The 19,474-nt window shown below is 43.5% G+C and overlaps 1 protein-coding gene across 1 annotated transcript in view; it reads left to right on the top strand.

The window, feature by feature from the left end:
- Positions 1-4,076: 4,076 nt before the first annotated feature.
- The window catches only part of LOC124143471 (GTPase-activating Rap/Ran-GAP domain-like protein 3), a 372,020-nt gene continuing 356,622 nt past the window's right edge, over positions 4,077-19,474 (top strand). Inside the window, exon 1 of the mRNA XM_048389241.1 lies at positions 4,077-4,752. Within this exon, the coding sequence (XP_048245198.1) occupies positions 4,556-4,752 (197 nt within the window). The 5' untranslated portion in view covers positions 4,077-4,555. The remainder of the gene's footprint in view (positions 4,753-19,474) is intronic.

Below are 19,474 nucleotides of genomic sequence, written 5' to 3'. Positions count from 1 at the left end.
TTGGAGCTGTCAATAATTGAATGTGGCGTTAAACCTCGTGGAGCTACCCAGTTAAAATAGTTAAAATACATCCCCAGCGACGTATGCTGGTCATAAGAGGCGACCAAATGAATCGGGTGGTCAGCCTCGATGGTACCATCGTCGCCTACAGCGTGGATCGTTACACACACTATAAATCACTGAATTGATATGGTCCAGACTGGATTATTTACAAACCGCCGCCATGTAGCTAAATTATTGCTAAGCGCAGCGTTAAACAAAAGCAAGAAAACTACAACATAAAACCGCAATCACTCACTCACACGGCAAATACGTACGTTGTCGATAGTGGTTTTGAGTAAAACCAAGAAGGCTGGTCAGCCATGCATTTGCTAGCCAGACAATTTGTCTCAAGCGACCCCATAGGGTATTATTATGCCCTGCCTTTCCTGCAGGGGATACAGTAGAATGTCTTTCAATAAACTTGTTGACCGTTATATTTCTACCTTCTCCTTTGACATAGGCTTCTTGAAGACGTAAAACAGTTAAATGAATGTTGTTTTGTGTTTAGTGAGATATCTTCAAGCAGTATCGCGATGGCGTCTAAATTAATTTATCTGCCAATGCAAACCAGACTGAGTCGAACTGAGCCGGACTGAGCCTGACTGAGCCGGAATGAGCCGGTCTGATCAATGATCCACGCCATCGGGGTGCGATAAGACACAATCAGCAGGGTGACACAATGGACGACCCCGATCCTCAATAGTTGGCTCTCACGCTAAGTATATGGTTATGGGGTTATTTCGTGTACGGTGAGTGAGTTAGTGAGTGTTTCGTATAACGCTGCTTTGAACAGTATCAGCGTTATATCGCGTAGCATGGGGTTTAAGCCCCAAGTGATGAAGGCTGCATACGAATCCCGCACACGGGCATAATCCTTACAAACCCAAATCATATTCAGAGCGGATCTCGGACTCGAACCCAATTTATGGCATAAGTAAAGGACTTGTAAATTTAGCGCCATAGACGGTGGGCCACCAGTGCCGTCTCGTGTGCATGTATGGGTTAACGAAGATACTTAAACCACAGAGGATGATAAGTGCATTGTGTTTTGTAAATACCAAGCTCCAAACAATCGAATATACCACTGTCATCTGCATGGGAATAAAGTAATTTTTGTAGGTTGCCTGGGCCAATATAAAACGGAGAGCTAAACTGCCGGACAAAAGAAGTGAGTGAGTAAGTGAGTGAGTTTGGTTTAACGCCGCAGTATCATCGCGGCGTCTCAGCTAAATGTCGGAGGAAAGCCCGAAGTGATGCAGGTCTCAGACGTTTACCACTTCGGTGAAAGCCACGAGCACGGGTATGGTGGGGACAAAGCCACAATCATATGTGTCTGGCGCGCCCAACTCTGCACAAAGAATCGCGGCTCCTTAGACGACTGGGCCACCCTTGCCCACCCATCATAGTTGTGTTTCTGGACCTTAGGTGTCCTGTGTTTCGGATACTGCTTTCAGCCTAGTTACGTTTTGATAGCGTTTGTAATGTATTGATCAAATCCATGTTTCATGTGTCTACTTTCTGCTGTCCGGCAGTGACTCACTATGGATGTTTTTACCCCTTTTTAAACATTTGTTTCTTTATGTTATAAATTAAAATCAAGATAATTGCTTTCAAGCAAACTTTAACCCCCCCCCCCCCCCCCCCCCCAACGCGTTTTGTTTTGAAGTAGTTTGATCTAGGTTACAACATTCAAGGCTTTAGTGAAGCTTTCAGAAGGTTTTATGGTAGACATGGGAAGAACATTTCCAAATCTGACGCATCAGTGACAAAAATGATCCCCGATGCGGTTCCCTATTTTGACTTGTTACAATTGTTCCCGTGTTTTTTTTTCAAGAGAACAATTTACTTGTCTTTGCATGTGTTTGTGACGGGTGGCACCGGTAGGACAGGATACTCTCACGTTTTCGCGAACACCTGGTATCACCACTATTTGATAGTGATACATAAGCACATGCTCATGATATAATAGGAATCGACTCTGTATTCTGGCAGAAATTTCTTATGCTTTTACTTACGCATCAGTTGTTATAGGGTGTGTCGGTGCCCGGATCTGTAAGTTGTCCCATATGACTGACTTCTCCAGTGCTACAGAAAGTGATATACACCGGTTTCGCCCGCATGGACCTGAATGGACCTGAATGGACCTCCTGAGTGTTAAGAACTGATACTGCGTCCTGTCTGTTCCAGCATCTTGTAGCCTGACGATTGGAACACAGCTTAGATGATCAGCTGCTGACCCAGTTCCATGCCTAACTGTCCTGGTGTTTAATCGTACCCTGATCGCTGGAATAATGCTCGCACTATATTTATTGTTTGTTATTTAACGTCGCATTCTGCAATATTACAGCTATTACTGCGGTCTGTAAATAATCAAGTCTGGACCAGAAAGTCCAGTGATGGACATCTTGAGCATCGATTTCCGCAATTGGGATACGAGGACATGCATCAACCAAGTTATCGAGTCTGATCACCCGATCTCGTTAGTCGCCTCTTACGACAATGTTCGTACTATGAACCTCTTACCCTCTTCCACGGCTGGCTATTTCAGTGTGTTGTCGTACCCATATTATCAACCACTGGTCCTTTTCAAGCGTCCCTTTGCATATCAACCGAACTTAGGTTACGCATGTGTCTGGATCTCACGCTGACATGTGCTGGCCACAGCACAAGAGGCGACACAAAATATGCTTCGTACGGCAGTAGGTGGGTACCCGACAAGACATAGCAATTGGTAGCATTCTTATGCCATGGCATCTTTGTAGTACACTTCCAAGAGATTCCAGAATGCGGTTATATTACACACTGGTCGGGGCAATGGTGTTTCACTTCAAACAAAAGGGAGACAGTCTGCAGTCATTTTACAACCAAGGTATAATATAATTAGTGGCCTGTGTCTAACTTTGTCTTCTGTGCCAGGGAATAACCTCGATTATCCGCCACTGATACCACTAGCCGCTTAACGAAAAATAGTGGTGGAAAGTATATGAATGGATTACGGAAAATCAGTGTTGACACCAGGTATTCGCGAAAAGGGTATTTAAGCATGTCCTGCCCTACCGGGAGCAACCGGCTTACACACAATTTGCATGAGAATGGAAGCGTTTGTTTGGTGCCAAATGCCGCACAGCGGTACTCTTGCCACACGACGGTGGCCGGTCTTGACAAGGCAATCCAGAAAGTCTGTACTGGACAACCCAGTGACGCGATAGTGCGTTTGCTGATTTTGTTGAAACTGAAAGCTATATGTTGGCTTTGAAGTACTTCTTCTGCATACAAGCATACCAGTGAAGAAGACTTAAAAATATATTGGTTTTGAAGTACTTCTTCTGCATACAAGCATACCAGTGAAGAAGACTTAAAAATATGTTGGTTTTGAAGTACTTCTTCTGCATACAAGCATACCAGTGAAGAAGACTTAAAAATATGTTGGTTTTGCAACACAGTAGGGAACAAGACATACAACATATCGTTTACTGTTCTCTTGATATAAATATTAACGTTAGAGTTTACAGTCAAAAAACGCAGCTTGTGAATGACAAACCAGGCTTGAAAGGACAGCCGAGCCAATTCACTTAGCAGGCATTTCTTCCCCCACATTCCGCCATAACATTTATGATGACTTGACATGATTTCAATCGATCAATCAATAAGGTTGCCGTTATATATTTCTGGGTCTACAAGGTCAATATTACTAAATATTAAAAAACCAAAACAAATATTTTCTTTTTGAATATTCAGTGTCCAACGCAAAACACATTCACTCGTTTCCATTACTTGGAAATCAGATGAAAACATCTCTCAGGACAGCTGTCACCATTTTTAAAGGTCGTTTAAAGGAACTACGATATAGCATCTCTGTCAGAATGCCAGTCCCTCATTGTTTCAGCGCCCATGCTATATCTGTTGGAATCCTTCCGGCAATATGGCCTCGTCAACTGAGAAATTCAAAACATCTCTCACGCATGCGCGGTCTTCTGTCCACGGATCAATTGATGAATGGACGTTGCGATATTGTGATCGAGAGAAGCCGCGGAAAAGGTTTGAGCTGATTGTCAAACACTCGTAGTACGCTGTATCACCGTTCTATCCATAGCAGAACAGCTGGAGATCTCATACCGTCGCATGGAAGTGTCGTCTGTTGGAGGCCACCACTTCTAACATATCGTCTGCTTTTGGAAAAGCACGCGCGTGGATCCCACGAGCTACAAACGTAAACAATCGCTGAGACATAACTCGGTCTATCAATAGTGTTTACCCTTTCAGTACCGTTCATTACCGTTCGCTGCTTTGTCGTAGAGCTGGAATATATTCACATATAGCTTCGGAGATTTGTCGATATTTTTCCGGCGTATGTTTAGTGTCAATAGGGTTGTTATATTACTACCTTTATCTGTTGCTCATTCACCAACATGCTGTTTTTGTGCTTCCTTCTTCTGGAATATAGTGTGTAAAATAGTGTTCCTGGTTTCATCGTTGTGGATAGTCATCACCTTTTTGGATAATCATTAACATCATGCACCGTCTCAAGGAAAAACTCAATATCCCCAAGGCACAATCATTTCACGAAGTTGGCAGTTTGGAGACAATAGTTAGGGATTCCATCTACTTGGCGTGGCCGGCTGCTAGTTTCGACTCGGCGGAACGACGTGAACCACGACGTCCTCTCCACCGCCAACCGGACGCCATCGAGGAGGAAGATGACGAAACTGAGTGAGTTTTTAAATATTATATTGAACGTTATTGGAATGTGGGACACGCACCGTTGGTTCATATTCCATTGATAATAACAGACATCTATGGTTCATATTCCACTGACAATAACACCTACCGTTCATATTTCATTGGCAATGACAAAGGCACCTATAGTCCATATGCCATTGATAATGACAGTCATTTATGGTCACATGCCATTGGTAATGACAGTCATTTATGCTCATATGCCATTGATAATGACAGTCATTTATGCTCATATACCATTGATAACGACACGCATGTATGCTCATATGCCATTGATAATGACATGCATTTATGCTCATATGCCATTGATAACATTATGACATAGGCGTTGTCACTCTTCATCATCACAATCACATCACACACACAACGTCAACGTCTGTGACAAACGTTTGCGCCATCAACCTAAATCCATCAAACGATACAACGTTATAGTTTAGCATTTGTGTACGTTAATACCAGCAACAACGAATTCCTAAATATATGTTGACGTACCAATCTACCAATGTGTGAAACCTAAGCTATCCTGTAAGCCCGAGGCTAGTGGTCACCAGTTAGGACCAGTGTCCAGGTGTCCGGTGTCCGATGTTCTTCAACACAATAATTTGCTGACTCAGCATGTCCACTGCGGCATGTGGAAAATCGGAGCGTTGGAAGGGATCTCGAAGCTGTTTCATGAAGAAATACATGTATATTAATCACTGAAATATATTACTCACGACAAAAAATACAGATATACGTCTTTGTATTACTAGGTATATCATGTGTGTATGTTTCCTCATACTTACCGGCTTTTATGTCACTTGTTCCTGATTTTCTTGCCGTAAACAAGTAAACACTGACTAAGTAAACATTGTCAAGTAAACATTGGCTGAGTAAGAGCGGGGGCACGGGTGGCCCAGTCGTCCAAGGCACGCCAGAAACCTATGATTGTGGGTTCGAATTCCGGTTCGCCCCAATTATGTTTCTAGGTTTGTCAGCACCATACCCGTGCTCGTGGGTTTCACCGAAGTGGTAAACGTCTGAGACCTGCATCACTTCGGGCTTTCCTCCAAAATTAAGCTGACACGCCGTGATATAACTGGAATAATGTTAAAAGCGGCGTTAAACCCGACTCACTCACTAAGTAAGAGCGCACATCTAACTAAACTACCAGGACAAGAGAAGTGTCTGTTTATTTCACATTTCATTAGTGCAAATACACATGGACACTGTAAACAAGAATGTAACAACCATATAACCCGATCTTTCTATGAATATACTGAAGCCGCGTCGACCCTCTCCCTACATCATTAATGTTGTGCGAGTCTCAGGCGTTTATGTTTAAAAGTTGATTTACGGATCGTCTACTCCAAGAATCATGTGTTCACAAAGAAATTCCAGTCTCATATACTTTGTATCACTGCCGCACTGATAATCACACTTACGAAGAGACTGATCAAAACAATACACGCTCAGCAAGCCATACGTGTTTGCTCAAAACACGAGATGTGGTCACTACGGATATCGATATTATTCATATATCTTTATCCTTTCTCTGCGTACTACAAAGTATGAGTAATCTCTGTCTAAAAAATGACATTCCTCTGGCCAAATGCAAAATCGAAGAATTTTAAATATTACTTCATCCTACAGACCGAGATTGTACCCAATAAATATTTGAACAGTCCAATTCATTTTGTATTGCCACCACCGACCCAAGATTTAGGGGAAAATATACGCATTCGCCTTTGACAAAAACACTCACAAATATACATGCCAACATGGGGAACGTGGTATACAGCGATCCCTCGTGGTGGTTCGTTCCAGGTGAAATTGTCTGGATTAATAAATTCCCGATGAACAGGTTTTGATTCCATGAACAGAGTTGTTTCTGTCAAGGTTGGTTTAATCTTTGTCTAGGTAGTCCTTGACTCAGACAGTATTATCTCGTTATGCAGGACAGGATAGTCGGATTAAACGATCCGCATTTACGAATCATGTTGACGTATCTGTATATTATGGATATACTACAATGTGTGTGCCTGTGTGCGTCGTGCGTTCGTGCATTGCGTGTATGCGTGTTTGCGTGCGCTGTAACATTAAATCCCACCCCACCCGCACCCCACCCCCGCCCCCACCCTCTGTCTTGCAAAACAAGATACCCTCTTGAATATTTCGCTTTACATGGAGTGAGTGAGTGTGTATTGTTTTACGCCGCTTTTAGCAATATTCCAGCAATATCACGGCGGGGGACACCAGAAATGGGCTTCACACATTGTACCCACGTCTGGAAGCTTTACTTGGAAGCAGCAGAAGTAATTCAAAGGTAATTTAGTTTCTGCAGAATCAGTAAACGCGACAACGTGTCACTGGATTGTCTGGTCCAGATTCTCTATCACTGGATTGCATCACTCAATTGTAGTCAGGCTGCCGTCGTACGGCAGAATTTCTGCTGTGCGGCGTAAGGTACCAAACAAACACTTTCTTTTTTTACGCGAATCATGTGAGTGGCGGTGCTACCGGTAGGACATGCTTATCCTTTTCGCAAACTCCTGGTGACATCACTGATTTTCAGTGCTCCATTCATATAATTGTCACCATTATTAGTGCAAAGTTGAATGTGTTGCGTTAGATAATGGAGACTGATCATTCTCTGGCTGTGACGTCTGATATTTACAGTTATCGCCGAAACGGGGAATATCGGGAATTAAAAATGTCGATACTAAAAGGGTTTGACTAACGAGAACTCGTATGATATTTGACGCTATTTCATTTGTTTGTCATAACAGTCCACTTACCTTATCAATAATGTGGCCTTTGTGTACTGGATCTCCACCGATCACTAATGGGAGGCTGATATATAAAGGTTAATAATAGGTGGCACCAGGGAAGAAATCAAAGAGAAGACTTGTATTTCATCGTGTGCTCAGGTGGAATCTGCTAAAACAAGGATATCATTAAAACTACCATCTAAAATCTAATCTAATAAGCGCAGTTACAAGCACATGAAGAATGAGTGTTGTGGTACGCGTGCTGCTGATAGGCAAATACGACCCCCACTGTGTACATGCATCTCAATGGGATCATGTTAATTTGATTAACGCTTATGTAAACATTTTGCATACTCTTCTTGATTAACTTTATGAAATTTATGTAGTGAGACCCTAACACCGCTATGTCGATGCCATGCGATCCTTACACTATTCTCCCGATGCCATAAGACCCTTACATCGCTATGTCGATGCCATAAGACCCTTACACCACTCCGTCGATGTCATAAGACCCTGACACCGCTATGTCGAAGCCATAAGACCCTTACACCACTCCGTCGATGCCATGTGACCCTTACACCACTCCGTCGATGTCATAAGACCCTTACACCACTCCGTCGATGCCATGTGACCCTTACACCGCTATGTCGATGCAATGATACCCTAACACCACTCCGTCGATGCCATTAGACCCCTACAACGCTATGCCGATGCCATGGGACCCTTTCACCCTGATGTCGATGCCATGGGACCCTTTCACCCTGATGTCGATGCCATGGGACCCTTTCACCCTGATGTCGATGCCATGGGACCCTTTCACCCTGATGTCGATGCCATGGGACCCTTTCACCCTGATGTCGATGCCATGGGACCCTTTCACCCTGATGTCGATGCCATGGGACCCTTTCACCCTGATGTCGATGCCATGGGACCCTTTCACCCTGATGTCGATGCCATGGGACCCTTTCACCCTGATGTCGATGTCATGGGACCCTTTCACCCTGATGTCGATGCCATGGGACCGTGACACCAATCTGTCGATGTCATGAGACAGACACCTGCACCGCTCTGTCGACGTTATGCGACCATTGCACCACTTTAATTTTTCTCTATTAGAGAATTTGAATCCACCTTTAATCGTATACATCGGAAAGGTGAACTATTAACATATTACATTAACAATGACAACAGTTGCGTGTTTCCTTGTCGTGTGTTATTGGGGAGACAGAAGATCCAACTGCCCCGTTAACAGCGACGACGCCTCCTACCGCGATGACACAGCTTCTCAAGTGCGTCAAATTCTCATTAATAGTAAACACTTGGCAGCTTTCCGGACAGTGTAGTTGCGCTGGGTTCCCGTGAAAGGACAGAGTGGCGTGTGGGCCATACGGCCAGGTTAGAGCGGTGTGTGGTTAACATGACATGGATAGAGTTGTATAAGCGTTACATGGCATGGACCGAGCGCTGTGAGGTTACGATGACATTTGTAGGGTGGTGTTAGGTTAAGATGACAAGGATAGAGTGGTAAAAGCGTCACATGGCATGGATAGAGCGGTGTGAGGTTCACATGGCATGGGTAGAGCGGTGTGAGGTTCACATGGCATGGATAGAGTGGTGTGAGGTTCACATGGCATGGATAGAGTGGTGTGAGATTCACATGGCATGGATAGAGTGGTGTGAGGTCAACATGACAAGGATAGAGTGGTGTGAGGTTAACATGACAAGGATATAGTGGTGTGAGGTTCACATGGCAGGAATAGAGCGGTGTGAGGTTCACATGGCATGGATAGAGTAGTGTGAGGTTAACATGACAAGGATAGAGCGGTGTGAGGTTCACATGGCATGGATAGAGTGTTGTGAGGTTTACATGACAAGGATAGAGTGATGTGAGGTTCACATGGCATGGATAGAGAGGTGTAAGGTTCACATGGCACGGATAGAGCGATGTGATGTTCACATGGCATGGATAGAGTGGTATAAGTGTCACATGGCATGAATAGAGTGGTATTAGGTTCACATGGCATGGATAGAGCGGTGTGAGGTTCACATGGCATGGATAGAGTGGTGTGAGGTTCACATGGCAAGGATAGAGTTGTGTGAGGTTCACATTGCATGGATAGAGTGGTGTGAGGTTCACATGGCATGGATAGAGCGCTGTGGGGTTCACATGGCATGGATAGAGTGGTGTGAGGTTCACATGGCATGGATAGAGTGGTGTGAGGTGCACATGGCATGGATAGAGTGGTGTGAGGTTAACATGGCATGGATAGAGTGGTGTGAGGTTCACATGGCATGGATAGAGCGCTGTGAGGTTTAGATGACATTGGTAGAGTTGTGTGAGGTTCACATGGCATGGATAGAGTGGTGTGAGGTTCACATGACAAGGATAGAGTGATGTGAGTTTCACATGGCATGGATAGAATGGTGTAAGGTTCACATGGCACGGATAGAGCGATGTGATGTTCACATGGCATGGATAGAGTGGTGTGAGGTTCACATGGCATGGATAGAGCGCTGTGAGGTTTAGATGACATTGGTAGAGTTGTGTGAGGTTCACATGGTATGGATAGAGTGGTGTGAGGTTCACATGGCATGGATAGAGTGTTGTGAGGTTTACATGACAAGGATAGAGTGATGTGAGGTTCACATGGCATGGATAGAGCGGTGTAAGGTTCACATGGCACGGATAGAGCGATGTGATGTTCACATGGCATGGATAGAGTGGTATAAGTGTCACATGGCATGAATAGAATGGTATTAGGTTCACATTGCATGGATAGAGTGGTGTGAGGTTCACATGGCATGGATAGAGTGGTGTGAGGTTCACATGGCAAGGATAGAGTGATGTGAGGTTCACATGGCATGGATAGAGTGGTGTGAGGTTCACATGGCATGGATAGAGTGGTGTGAGGTTAACATGGCGTGGATAGAGTGGTGTGAGGTTCACATGGCATGGATAGAGTGCTGTGAGGTTTAGATGACATTGGTAGAGTTGTGTGAGGTTCACATGGCATGGATAGAGTGGTGTGAGGTTCACATGGCATGGATTGAGTGGTGTGAGGTCCACATGGCATGGATGGAGTGGTGTGAGGTTCACATGGCATGGATAAAGCGGTGTGACGTGCACATGGCATGGATAGAGTGGTGTGAGGTTCACATGGCATGGATAGAGCGGTGTGAGGTTCACATGGCATGGATAGAGTGGTGTGAGGTTCACATTGCATGGATAGAGCGCTGTGAGGTTTTGATGACATTGGTAGAGTTGTGTGAGGTTCACATGGCATGGATAGAGTGGTGTGAGGTCCACATGGCACGGATAGAGTGGTGTGAGGTTCACATGGCACGGATAGAGTGGTGTGAGGTTCACATGGCTCGGATAGAGTAGTGTGAGGTTCACATGGTATGGATAGAGTGGTGTTAGGTTAACATGGAACGGACAGGGCGGTGTGAGGTTCACATGATATCGATAGAACGGTGTGAGGTTCACATGACATGGATAGAGTGGTGTCAGGTTCATATGGTATCGATAAAACGATGTTAGGTTTATACGACAAGGATAGAATATTATTGGGGTGGAACATGTCAACGACATCAAACAACAAAACAAATTTAGACAAGCAAAATAATTCAAAAGTAACAAAAACAAATTAATCATAAATATGTCAAATTGCGCCCCAGCTCAAAATGATAACAAAAGCAATACCGGTTATAGAGTCTTTAGCCTGGAACTCCCGCTGAATACAAGAGTGCAGTGAGTGGTTTTTAAAACAGCTTTAATTTGTATTGCATTTTTTGTGGGAGGAAATCCTGAAGTGACGCAAGTCGTAGAGGTTCATTAACAAGGGATCAAGGATTTGTATGATGACATCTGGTCACCCAACGAACAGAATACAATTACCATCAATATCACCTACAGAATATGTTCAGCCATACCGAATATGTTTTGCTATTATTTCCTGGTTATTTTCTAATATAGATTAGCGAAAACACATTAAATGTAGATCCGGATCCGAACATATAACAAGAACAAAGATCAGCCTCTTGTTATCAATCAAAAAGAATCAAATTACCATCAATATTGCTTGCAGAATAATTTGTGCTATATATTTCTTTGTTTTTTTTCCTATATATATACGAGAAAACACATTCAATGTAGATTAGTTTGATATTTTAACCGATTCATACTCGACAACACAGAAACAAGAAATGCAGTCTCAGCGGGCATAGAGATCTTCATCTGAGGCGATCACTTCATGATTAACACCACCAGCTCACCGTTGTTTCTACGACGACAATACTACCACTAGCTTGAGGTGCTTAGTGAAGAGTCAATCATTTATTAATAACGCTTCTTTGCAAGAAGACTTGCAAATTGCGAGCCACCGCATAACGGGAAATTAACACTACGTTCCCTTTATGTTATTATAATTATCCCAATGGAAGGGGAACGTTTATGAATGTTTGATGATTTTTCAGTAACAAATCATCCTCGGGTTCTCTGTCTGGAGTCAAGGAAGACAGAATAGGAAATGGGGACTTTATTCAAATTGGGGTTACGTTGCGAAATTTCCATGTTGCCTGTGGTATCGGTAATTTGTCATTGACGTTGGTTCGTCGTGCTATGACGTTGGGGTGGTGTATGGCCATTTGATTTCATAATGCAATGGCGTTTGTATTTTGTTTTCATAAAAAAGATAAACAAGAAAACGTTTGATGCGTTGCATCAACATCGACAAACTCTTTGTTCGTGAGATTAAATATGCAATACAATAACTTCCCCCAAATATTGAACAAGCTTTGAGCTCCCGTCGTGAATGTCGAAAGGCTGAGAATGGCCAAATGGGATAGACATGCGGATTTATCTGTTTCTAATAGGAAAGAAAATGTCAAACAAATATAATATCTGAAAGAAAATGACATTTTTTGTTATTTCAAATTTAAAGAAACAAAATTTATTTCAAATTTGAGAATTTTTTTATTTAGGATGTTGTATCAACACAGACACATTTACAGGAATGCACTATCCGTTCACTAGCTCCACTTTTATATGTTTCAGTACTATTGTTTTTGTCGCATATGCGGTTACCTCCCGTACTGACATAATAAACACCGTTGGAACCCCGTTGAATATGCGCGGTAGATTATTCAGTGTCTCCATTATTGTGACAAAAGTTCTAACACATTTAATGAATTTAGCGGTTTCGTTAAAGATATAACTGAACAACTAACAACATAACAGAAATGTGTAACACATATATACGAAAACTGAATTGTCACAGACAGTTGTAGACAAAATAAGAAATGTTTCAATGTCCTAAAAAATTACCCATGAACCTACATGCACCCACATACTATCAACAGAACTATTACACATATCACAAATGCCTACTGTTTCCTGTTTGGTTGAGAATAGAACGGACATGGCTTGAGTTGTATCATTGAACAATGATAACTGATTTCGTAATTTTGTCCACAGTTATTAGTGTGGTGTAATAATTAAATAAGCAGTCTTTGGAGATGTTCAATCTCATTAAAATCAGGTCTTAGTTCTCGCTACCGCTAGACAAAGATCTGAGGACATCCCATAAGAGATCACGTCAGAACGACCTTTCATCCGACCAACTACAGCGTCGCTTACCAGATCATGAAAGTGACAGTCGGAATGTGATTTCTAATCTTGCAGCCTGGAAAACTGTAACACGGGGTATTCCGAACGATAGTTACGGGCTGAACGACTGAATCCCGTATATTAGCCATTCCAGAATGTTCTTTTGTTCAGGTTTCAAATTTTTAATCGAGAATGTGTCAAAATATTTTTCGAAGCGTAGTCGCCAATTTGAAATTAGTGCCGTAAAGCACGAGAAAGCTGCCTTCTGATTGGCTAATGTCGACATCTTGTCACATTCGTCACCACTCGCCCCTTTCAGTAACCTGCAAGAAGACTCGTCCCCATATCGATGAATGTTATGGGTGAAAATACGACAAACCAATCACAATGCGTGTATGATTTTAAGTTCTTCGTCAAAGAATCTCTGAAATTTTTTTTTATTTTACATATGTCTTGCATCTAAAAATATACCAAAGACACAGTTAAATGTGTTCAATCATACTGTATAATTCCGCACGTCCCAATGTGCTTTAAATTGCATCTGAAATATATATAATACATGGGGTAAAAATTGTGAACCATTGCGCAACGAATTGACAATTGTTTTAGGTATGCCTGTTTGCGCTAAGACGGAACCCGGTCGCAAAAATGGCCATGAGAGGGGCACGAGTCGCTATTCGGCTTGTCCCGGAATAACACGAGTTGGTCACGAATGTTCTTCTCAGTCATTCCACTGGTCGGTCAAAGTTCGTGCAAGGTCGTTCTGACGTGGCCCGTAATGGGATGTTCTTAGATCTTTGTTTAGCGGCAGCGAGAACTAAGATCTGAATTTAATGAGACTGGTCGGCTCGGAGTCACAATACTGCATGCAGGTCGCTATGTAAGTGCAATAACCTTGAACGCGACGCTCAACCCCATTTCAAGACATATATATATGTGCGTGTACTTATGTGTGTATTGTGATCTATTACACACACAGGTGGATGTGCAGAGTTTTAATGTTCAGGGTCCGTTGGTCGAGATTTCAACTGGCTGCTGGGTTTGTCAGCACCATAGTCCTGATCTTCGTCTATGATCATTTCGGGCTTTCAAGGTATTATAACACGCCATGACAAAGCTGAATACTGTTCAGAGCAGTGTGTAACGTTCCAAAGGCCCTCTATGATATTTTGTTTTGAAAATATTGTAGATAAGTCATAATTACTCTGAGTATCCAACTGCACAGATTTCCAGTAATGCTTTACATTTATCGATTATTGGTGACTGGAAATTTAACGTTTCACCGATTGCAACACGTGATAAACATGAAAGTCCTGTCGGGCGGGTTGATGATGCTGTCGAGATATTGTCGATAACCACACATCCATGGCAACCTCTACAGACCCGAACATAACACGCAGTACTCACAAACAGGACATTTTGAGATGGACAAAGCCCATAGAATCAAATTGTAGAATGCTATCCTGACTGTCATCTCTTTTACATACGTATTATGCAGTATACATACCGTAATACAGTTGATGAGTTAGATGATTTTGTCTATATGTTTCAAACCAGTGTTTCCAGCATATTGTCGGATCAATAAGTTTCGCCTTATGTCATCTGGTTAACTTGCTGAACCACGAACGTGCAAGGAAGGTAATTACAAAGAGCATAACGTACAACGAACAGAGCGTACACAGAACAGAGCGTACACCGAACAAAGCGAAAATAGACCAGAGCGTACAGAGAACAGAGCGTACAGAGAACAGAGCGTACACAGGACAGAGCGAACACAGAACAGAGCGTACAGAGAACAGAGCGTACAGAGAACAGATCGTACACAGGACAGAGCGTACACAGAACAGAGCGTACACAGAACAGAGCGTACACAGGACAGTGCGTACACAGAACAGAGCGTACACAGAACAAAGCGTACAAAGAGCAGAGCGTACAACGAACAGGACGTACACAGAACAGAGCGTGCACAGAACAGAGTTGGTCGAGATTTCAACTGGTTGCTAGGTTTGTCAGCACCATAGCCCTGATCTTCCCTGATCTTCGTCTAAGATCACTTCGGGCTTTCAATGCATTATAGCACGCCGTACAAAGAACAACACGTACACAGGACGTACAGAGAACAGTTCGTACACAGAATACAACGTACAGGGAACAGTAAATGTTTTACTGAACAATTTCAGTTTTTGTTCGTTGTTCATTGCCGATGTCAGAAATATTGCAGCGGCACATTTGCCCCATGTAAATAATCAAGTCTGGACCACAGAAACCGGTGGCATAAGCCATGCACTCAGGGTACACTGTCCACCCAGACGCCGGTAACATGAGCCATGTACTCAGGGTACACTGTCCACCAAGACACCGGTAACATGAGCCATGTACTCGGGGTACACTGTCAACCAAGGCACCGGTAACATGAGCCATGCACTCGGGGTACACCATGCACCAAGACACCTGACTACCCGATCCATTCTTATCGTTCTTACAACAAGGATGCCGAGTAGCGTTTGTAACTAGGGCCCTAGACTGGTAACTAGACTGTGAATCTAACGACAGGAAGTGTCTCTGCACCACCGCATGTCTCCGGACTACATGCATAAAACATCTATGCTGGTAGTGATTTCAAGCCCCGAGTAAACTCTCTAAAATAAGCATGTCTTATTTGGAGGAATCTTCTATCCGGATTTATTTACCCTAGCTAAATGTCAAGTGAGACGTCACTCCCTCAGCAGCTTGGGCCGCAGACATTGTTGTATCACAGTATCGCCCAATAATTCCTCCATCGGTACATCTTTGTCACAGACACTGGGCATCAACGTTCAAAAGATGAAAATATAATGTTTGAATTCAAGCCAGACTCCATTTGACTTGTGACGAGCCTGTGTTGTGTTTGTCCTCTTTAGTCGTCAGTGGGCAAACATACAAACTCGAACGAAGAAATGGGTAGTCAAATTTCAGTGTTCAATCACTACTGATCACACGATGTCATCCTTTCGTTCGTCTGTTGGGTTCCACGGTTGCGTGAATGAACATCTATTTCCATTAAGGATTTGTTTATCAACTCAAATATTCCGAAACCATCTTGACAAACAGCGTTTCAAACCGACATTGTTGGAAACATTAGCCTGTTGACAAAGGGCAATTTTGTAGTAACGTAATTATCCTGCTGGCCTCCCAGATTAACCTGACTTCGATACTATTGCGTAACCAAAGTTTAATACCATATTTAGACGCGCGGAGATACTGCGGGCATGAGGTGCGCGTTTTGTGAGGCATTGGAATGGAAGGTGAAGTTCAAGTAACGTCGCCGGAGGGGTTCCAGGACAGGCCATATTTTCTGAAAGAGTGCTAGATAAAATCGATGGCATGTGTCAAGTAGATCAGTGCTGATCTGAAACAGAGTGCAAGAATTATCCGAGAATGAGCACATGAAGAGCAGCAGCGCGCAGCAATCAATCGTGTTGTAGTGTACAGAGAGCGGTGTATGATGAGGTGAGGTGAGGTGAGGTGAGGTGAGGTGAGGTGAGGTGAAATTGGGTTTAACGTCGCGTCCAAGATTATTGCACTTATATAGTGACGTACATGCACGTGTGTGTGTGTGGCTGCTTAACTAGTCCGGACTGATGCCGATTTATAGTGCCAGCTCACTGAGATACCATGCCGCAGTTTAACATGAATACCCCACTCAGAAACAGTAACTATGCTGACTCCGAACCGACCAGTCCTTGTTTTAGGCCCTTAATGCCGAGCAAGGTAACAACAAGTACCATCTTTTAACGTCTTTTGGTATGACGCTGCCTGGGATCGAACCCCGGACCTTCCGGTTTCCGTGCAGCCGCTCTACCACTAGGCCACGGAGACGGTTGGTGTATGACGACGAACAGCAAGACTGAGGGAGAGGGTTTGGTTTAATGTTGACCAGTATTTCGTATATTTCACGGTATGTCGGCCCAATGTGGGCGGCAAGTGCGAAAGGCACGCAGGCCGAAGAGACATGAGCTCGACCATTGTGCCATCGAACACGATCATAATGCGTCAAATTCTGGTGTAGAAAGCTAACATGCATTCCGACCCTAGTACATAAATGGGAAAAGAGAAGGGAAAGAACAAAATGGAACAAATATCCGCTTCACGAGGCAATGTATACTTACAGTGATGACACCGGATGTTCCCGAAACCATGTGCTCTCTGACCGGAAGTACTCGTCGGGAGAAAAGGGCATGGTCTCGATCCGTTTGGTCATAGAATAATTCTACCGCCGCCTTAGCCCGGACAGTATTCTGTCATTATTCTCAAGTACTTCTTAGGATGACATTCCACTGGTATGTCCTTGAACTGACGGTGACATAAAGTAGTTCTTCCTTGACAACCACGAGTTCGGAAATGTCATTGGCACATTTTAGTTCCCATGAAAACAACAGTAGTCACTCAATGAGTGAGTGAGTGAGTGAGTGGGATTTATCGCCGCCGTAAGTCATATTTGTATGCAGGATGAGCCCTTAATGATACAGAGATGCAGATGGGTGTGGCCCTAAATGATACAGATATGCAGATGGGTGTGGCCCTAAATGATACAGCGATGCGCATTGGTTTGGTGCTGACTTCACAGACTCAAACGTTGGGCTTATCTGGGATTCGAACCAATGATTATAGATTTCTGGCACGTCTCCAGACACCCAACGCCGAACAACGACATGTGTCACATGAGACGACCCTCCCACTTCCCCGGACTGACAACAGGAAAAAACAGTTCGTTAAAGGTAATGACATTCTAAATGTACAAAAATACACGTATTATTGGCATATCAGTGAGTGAGCACGGTTTGACGCGGCTTTCAGCAATATTCCAGCGATATCACGGCGGGGGACATCAGCAATGGGCTTCAAACATTGTACCCATGTCGGGAATCGAACCCGGGTCTTCGGCGTGACGAGCGAACGCTTTAAACACTAGGCTACCCGACCCCGCCCTATTGACATATCAAATGTATCAAATGTATTAATTAACTTTAATATTTGTGTGCGCGTGTAGAAGTTAAACTGAAACCGGTGTGCAAACTGTATAAATCCGCGTATCAGAATAGCACAGTGTGCACCCTGGATTTTACGTTTATAATTTCAAAACAGCTATTAAAAGAAAATTAACAACAGTTCTTACACATAAATTCGTTAACAATGATAACTTCACAGGCTGCTTATGTAATCATCAACACACATAAAGCAGTCGAAATCAATACGATCAGTGAAATTGTTCAGCGCAATAATACAACACAAGCCCAACAAATTCTACCCGGCCGCGTCATACCAAAAGACGTTAAAAGATGGTATTTGTTGTAACCCTGTCTGGCGCTCGGCATTAAGGGGCTAAAACAAGGACTGGTCGGCTCGGAGTCAGTATACAGTGTCTGAGTGGGGTATTCATGTTAAACTGCGGCATGGTATCTCAGTGGGCTAGCACTATAAATCGGCATCAGTCCAGACTAGTACAAGCAGCAACAAACACACATACACACACGTGCATGCACGTCGCTATATAAGTGCAATAATCTTGGACGCGACGTTAAACCCAATGTCACCTCACCTCACCTTCAAATTCCAATGTAAGCCAATGAGAAAACAGTACTCCGTTAGTGGACGTGGCCTATATTTTTCAGGTTAAAAGGAAATAATAAACAAACAAGCATTGTTTGGTTAGCCATCAAATGCTACGGAATCACTTGCTATGTATTTATTAAGTTCCTTGAGATACAATGTCGACACGATGATGTATTTATTCACTCTATCACGATCAGCGCCCGTGGCATGTTATACATATTGGCGCACGTGCCGGAGGGTATTCGACCAATGAATGAACCGATTGCGAATACGTTACATGTAGTCATTTGAGCAAGCCGTATAACGTGTATCTAAAATACCGTCATTACTGTGAAACGTCCCTACTCCAACAGCTGCCGAGGCCATTATATGGTCTCAGAGATACAATAGGTACTTATTTTCGGATTTTCGCAACTGATACAAAAGTGCATATACAATGACATTGAGCCTTGTTATCCATCTTTCACCTGCCATGCTCTCCACCTACATTAAAATCGATCCCGTGTTATCTTCCTGGCTGCGCCAATATCACTACGTTCCACAACCGGATGTCTGCAGCAGAAGCCCTCTTGTTGAAGAGCAAGGCAATCATCCAATACACAGAAGTAGAAAGTCTCCACCAGTGTCAAGGGTCGTAGAAGACCCTGCGCGGAGAGGTCGCAATAGGATACGCCGTCCAGTAGATGTCTCGAGTTCCGTTATACCGGTCAAAACGTCCAGAAAACGCTTCAAGTCCTTGGGCACT

The sequence above is a fragment of the Haliotis rufescens genome, unplaced genomic scaffold (assembly GCF_023055435.1).
Source record: "Haliotis rufescens isolate VD_foot unplaced genomic scaffold, xgHalRufe1.0.p SCAF_8, whole genome shotgun sequence".
Taxonomy (NCBI): Eukaryota; Metazoa; Mollusca; class Gastropoda; order Lepetellida; family Haliotidae; genus Haliotis; species Haliotis rufescens.
Note: the sequence above shows the minus strand (reverse complement) of the source record. Positions and strands in the feature narration are given on the sequence as shown.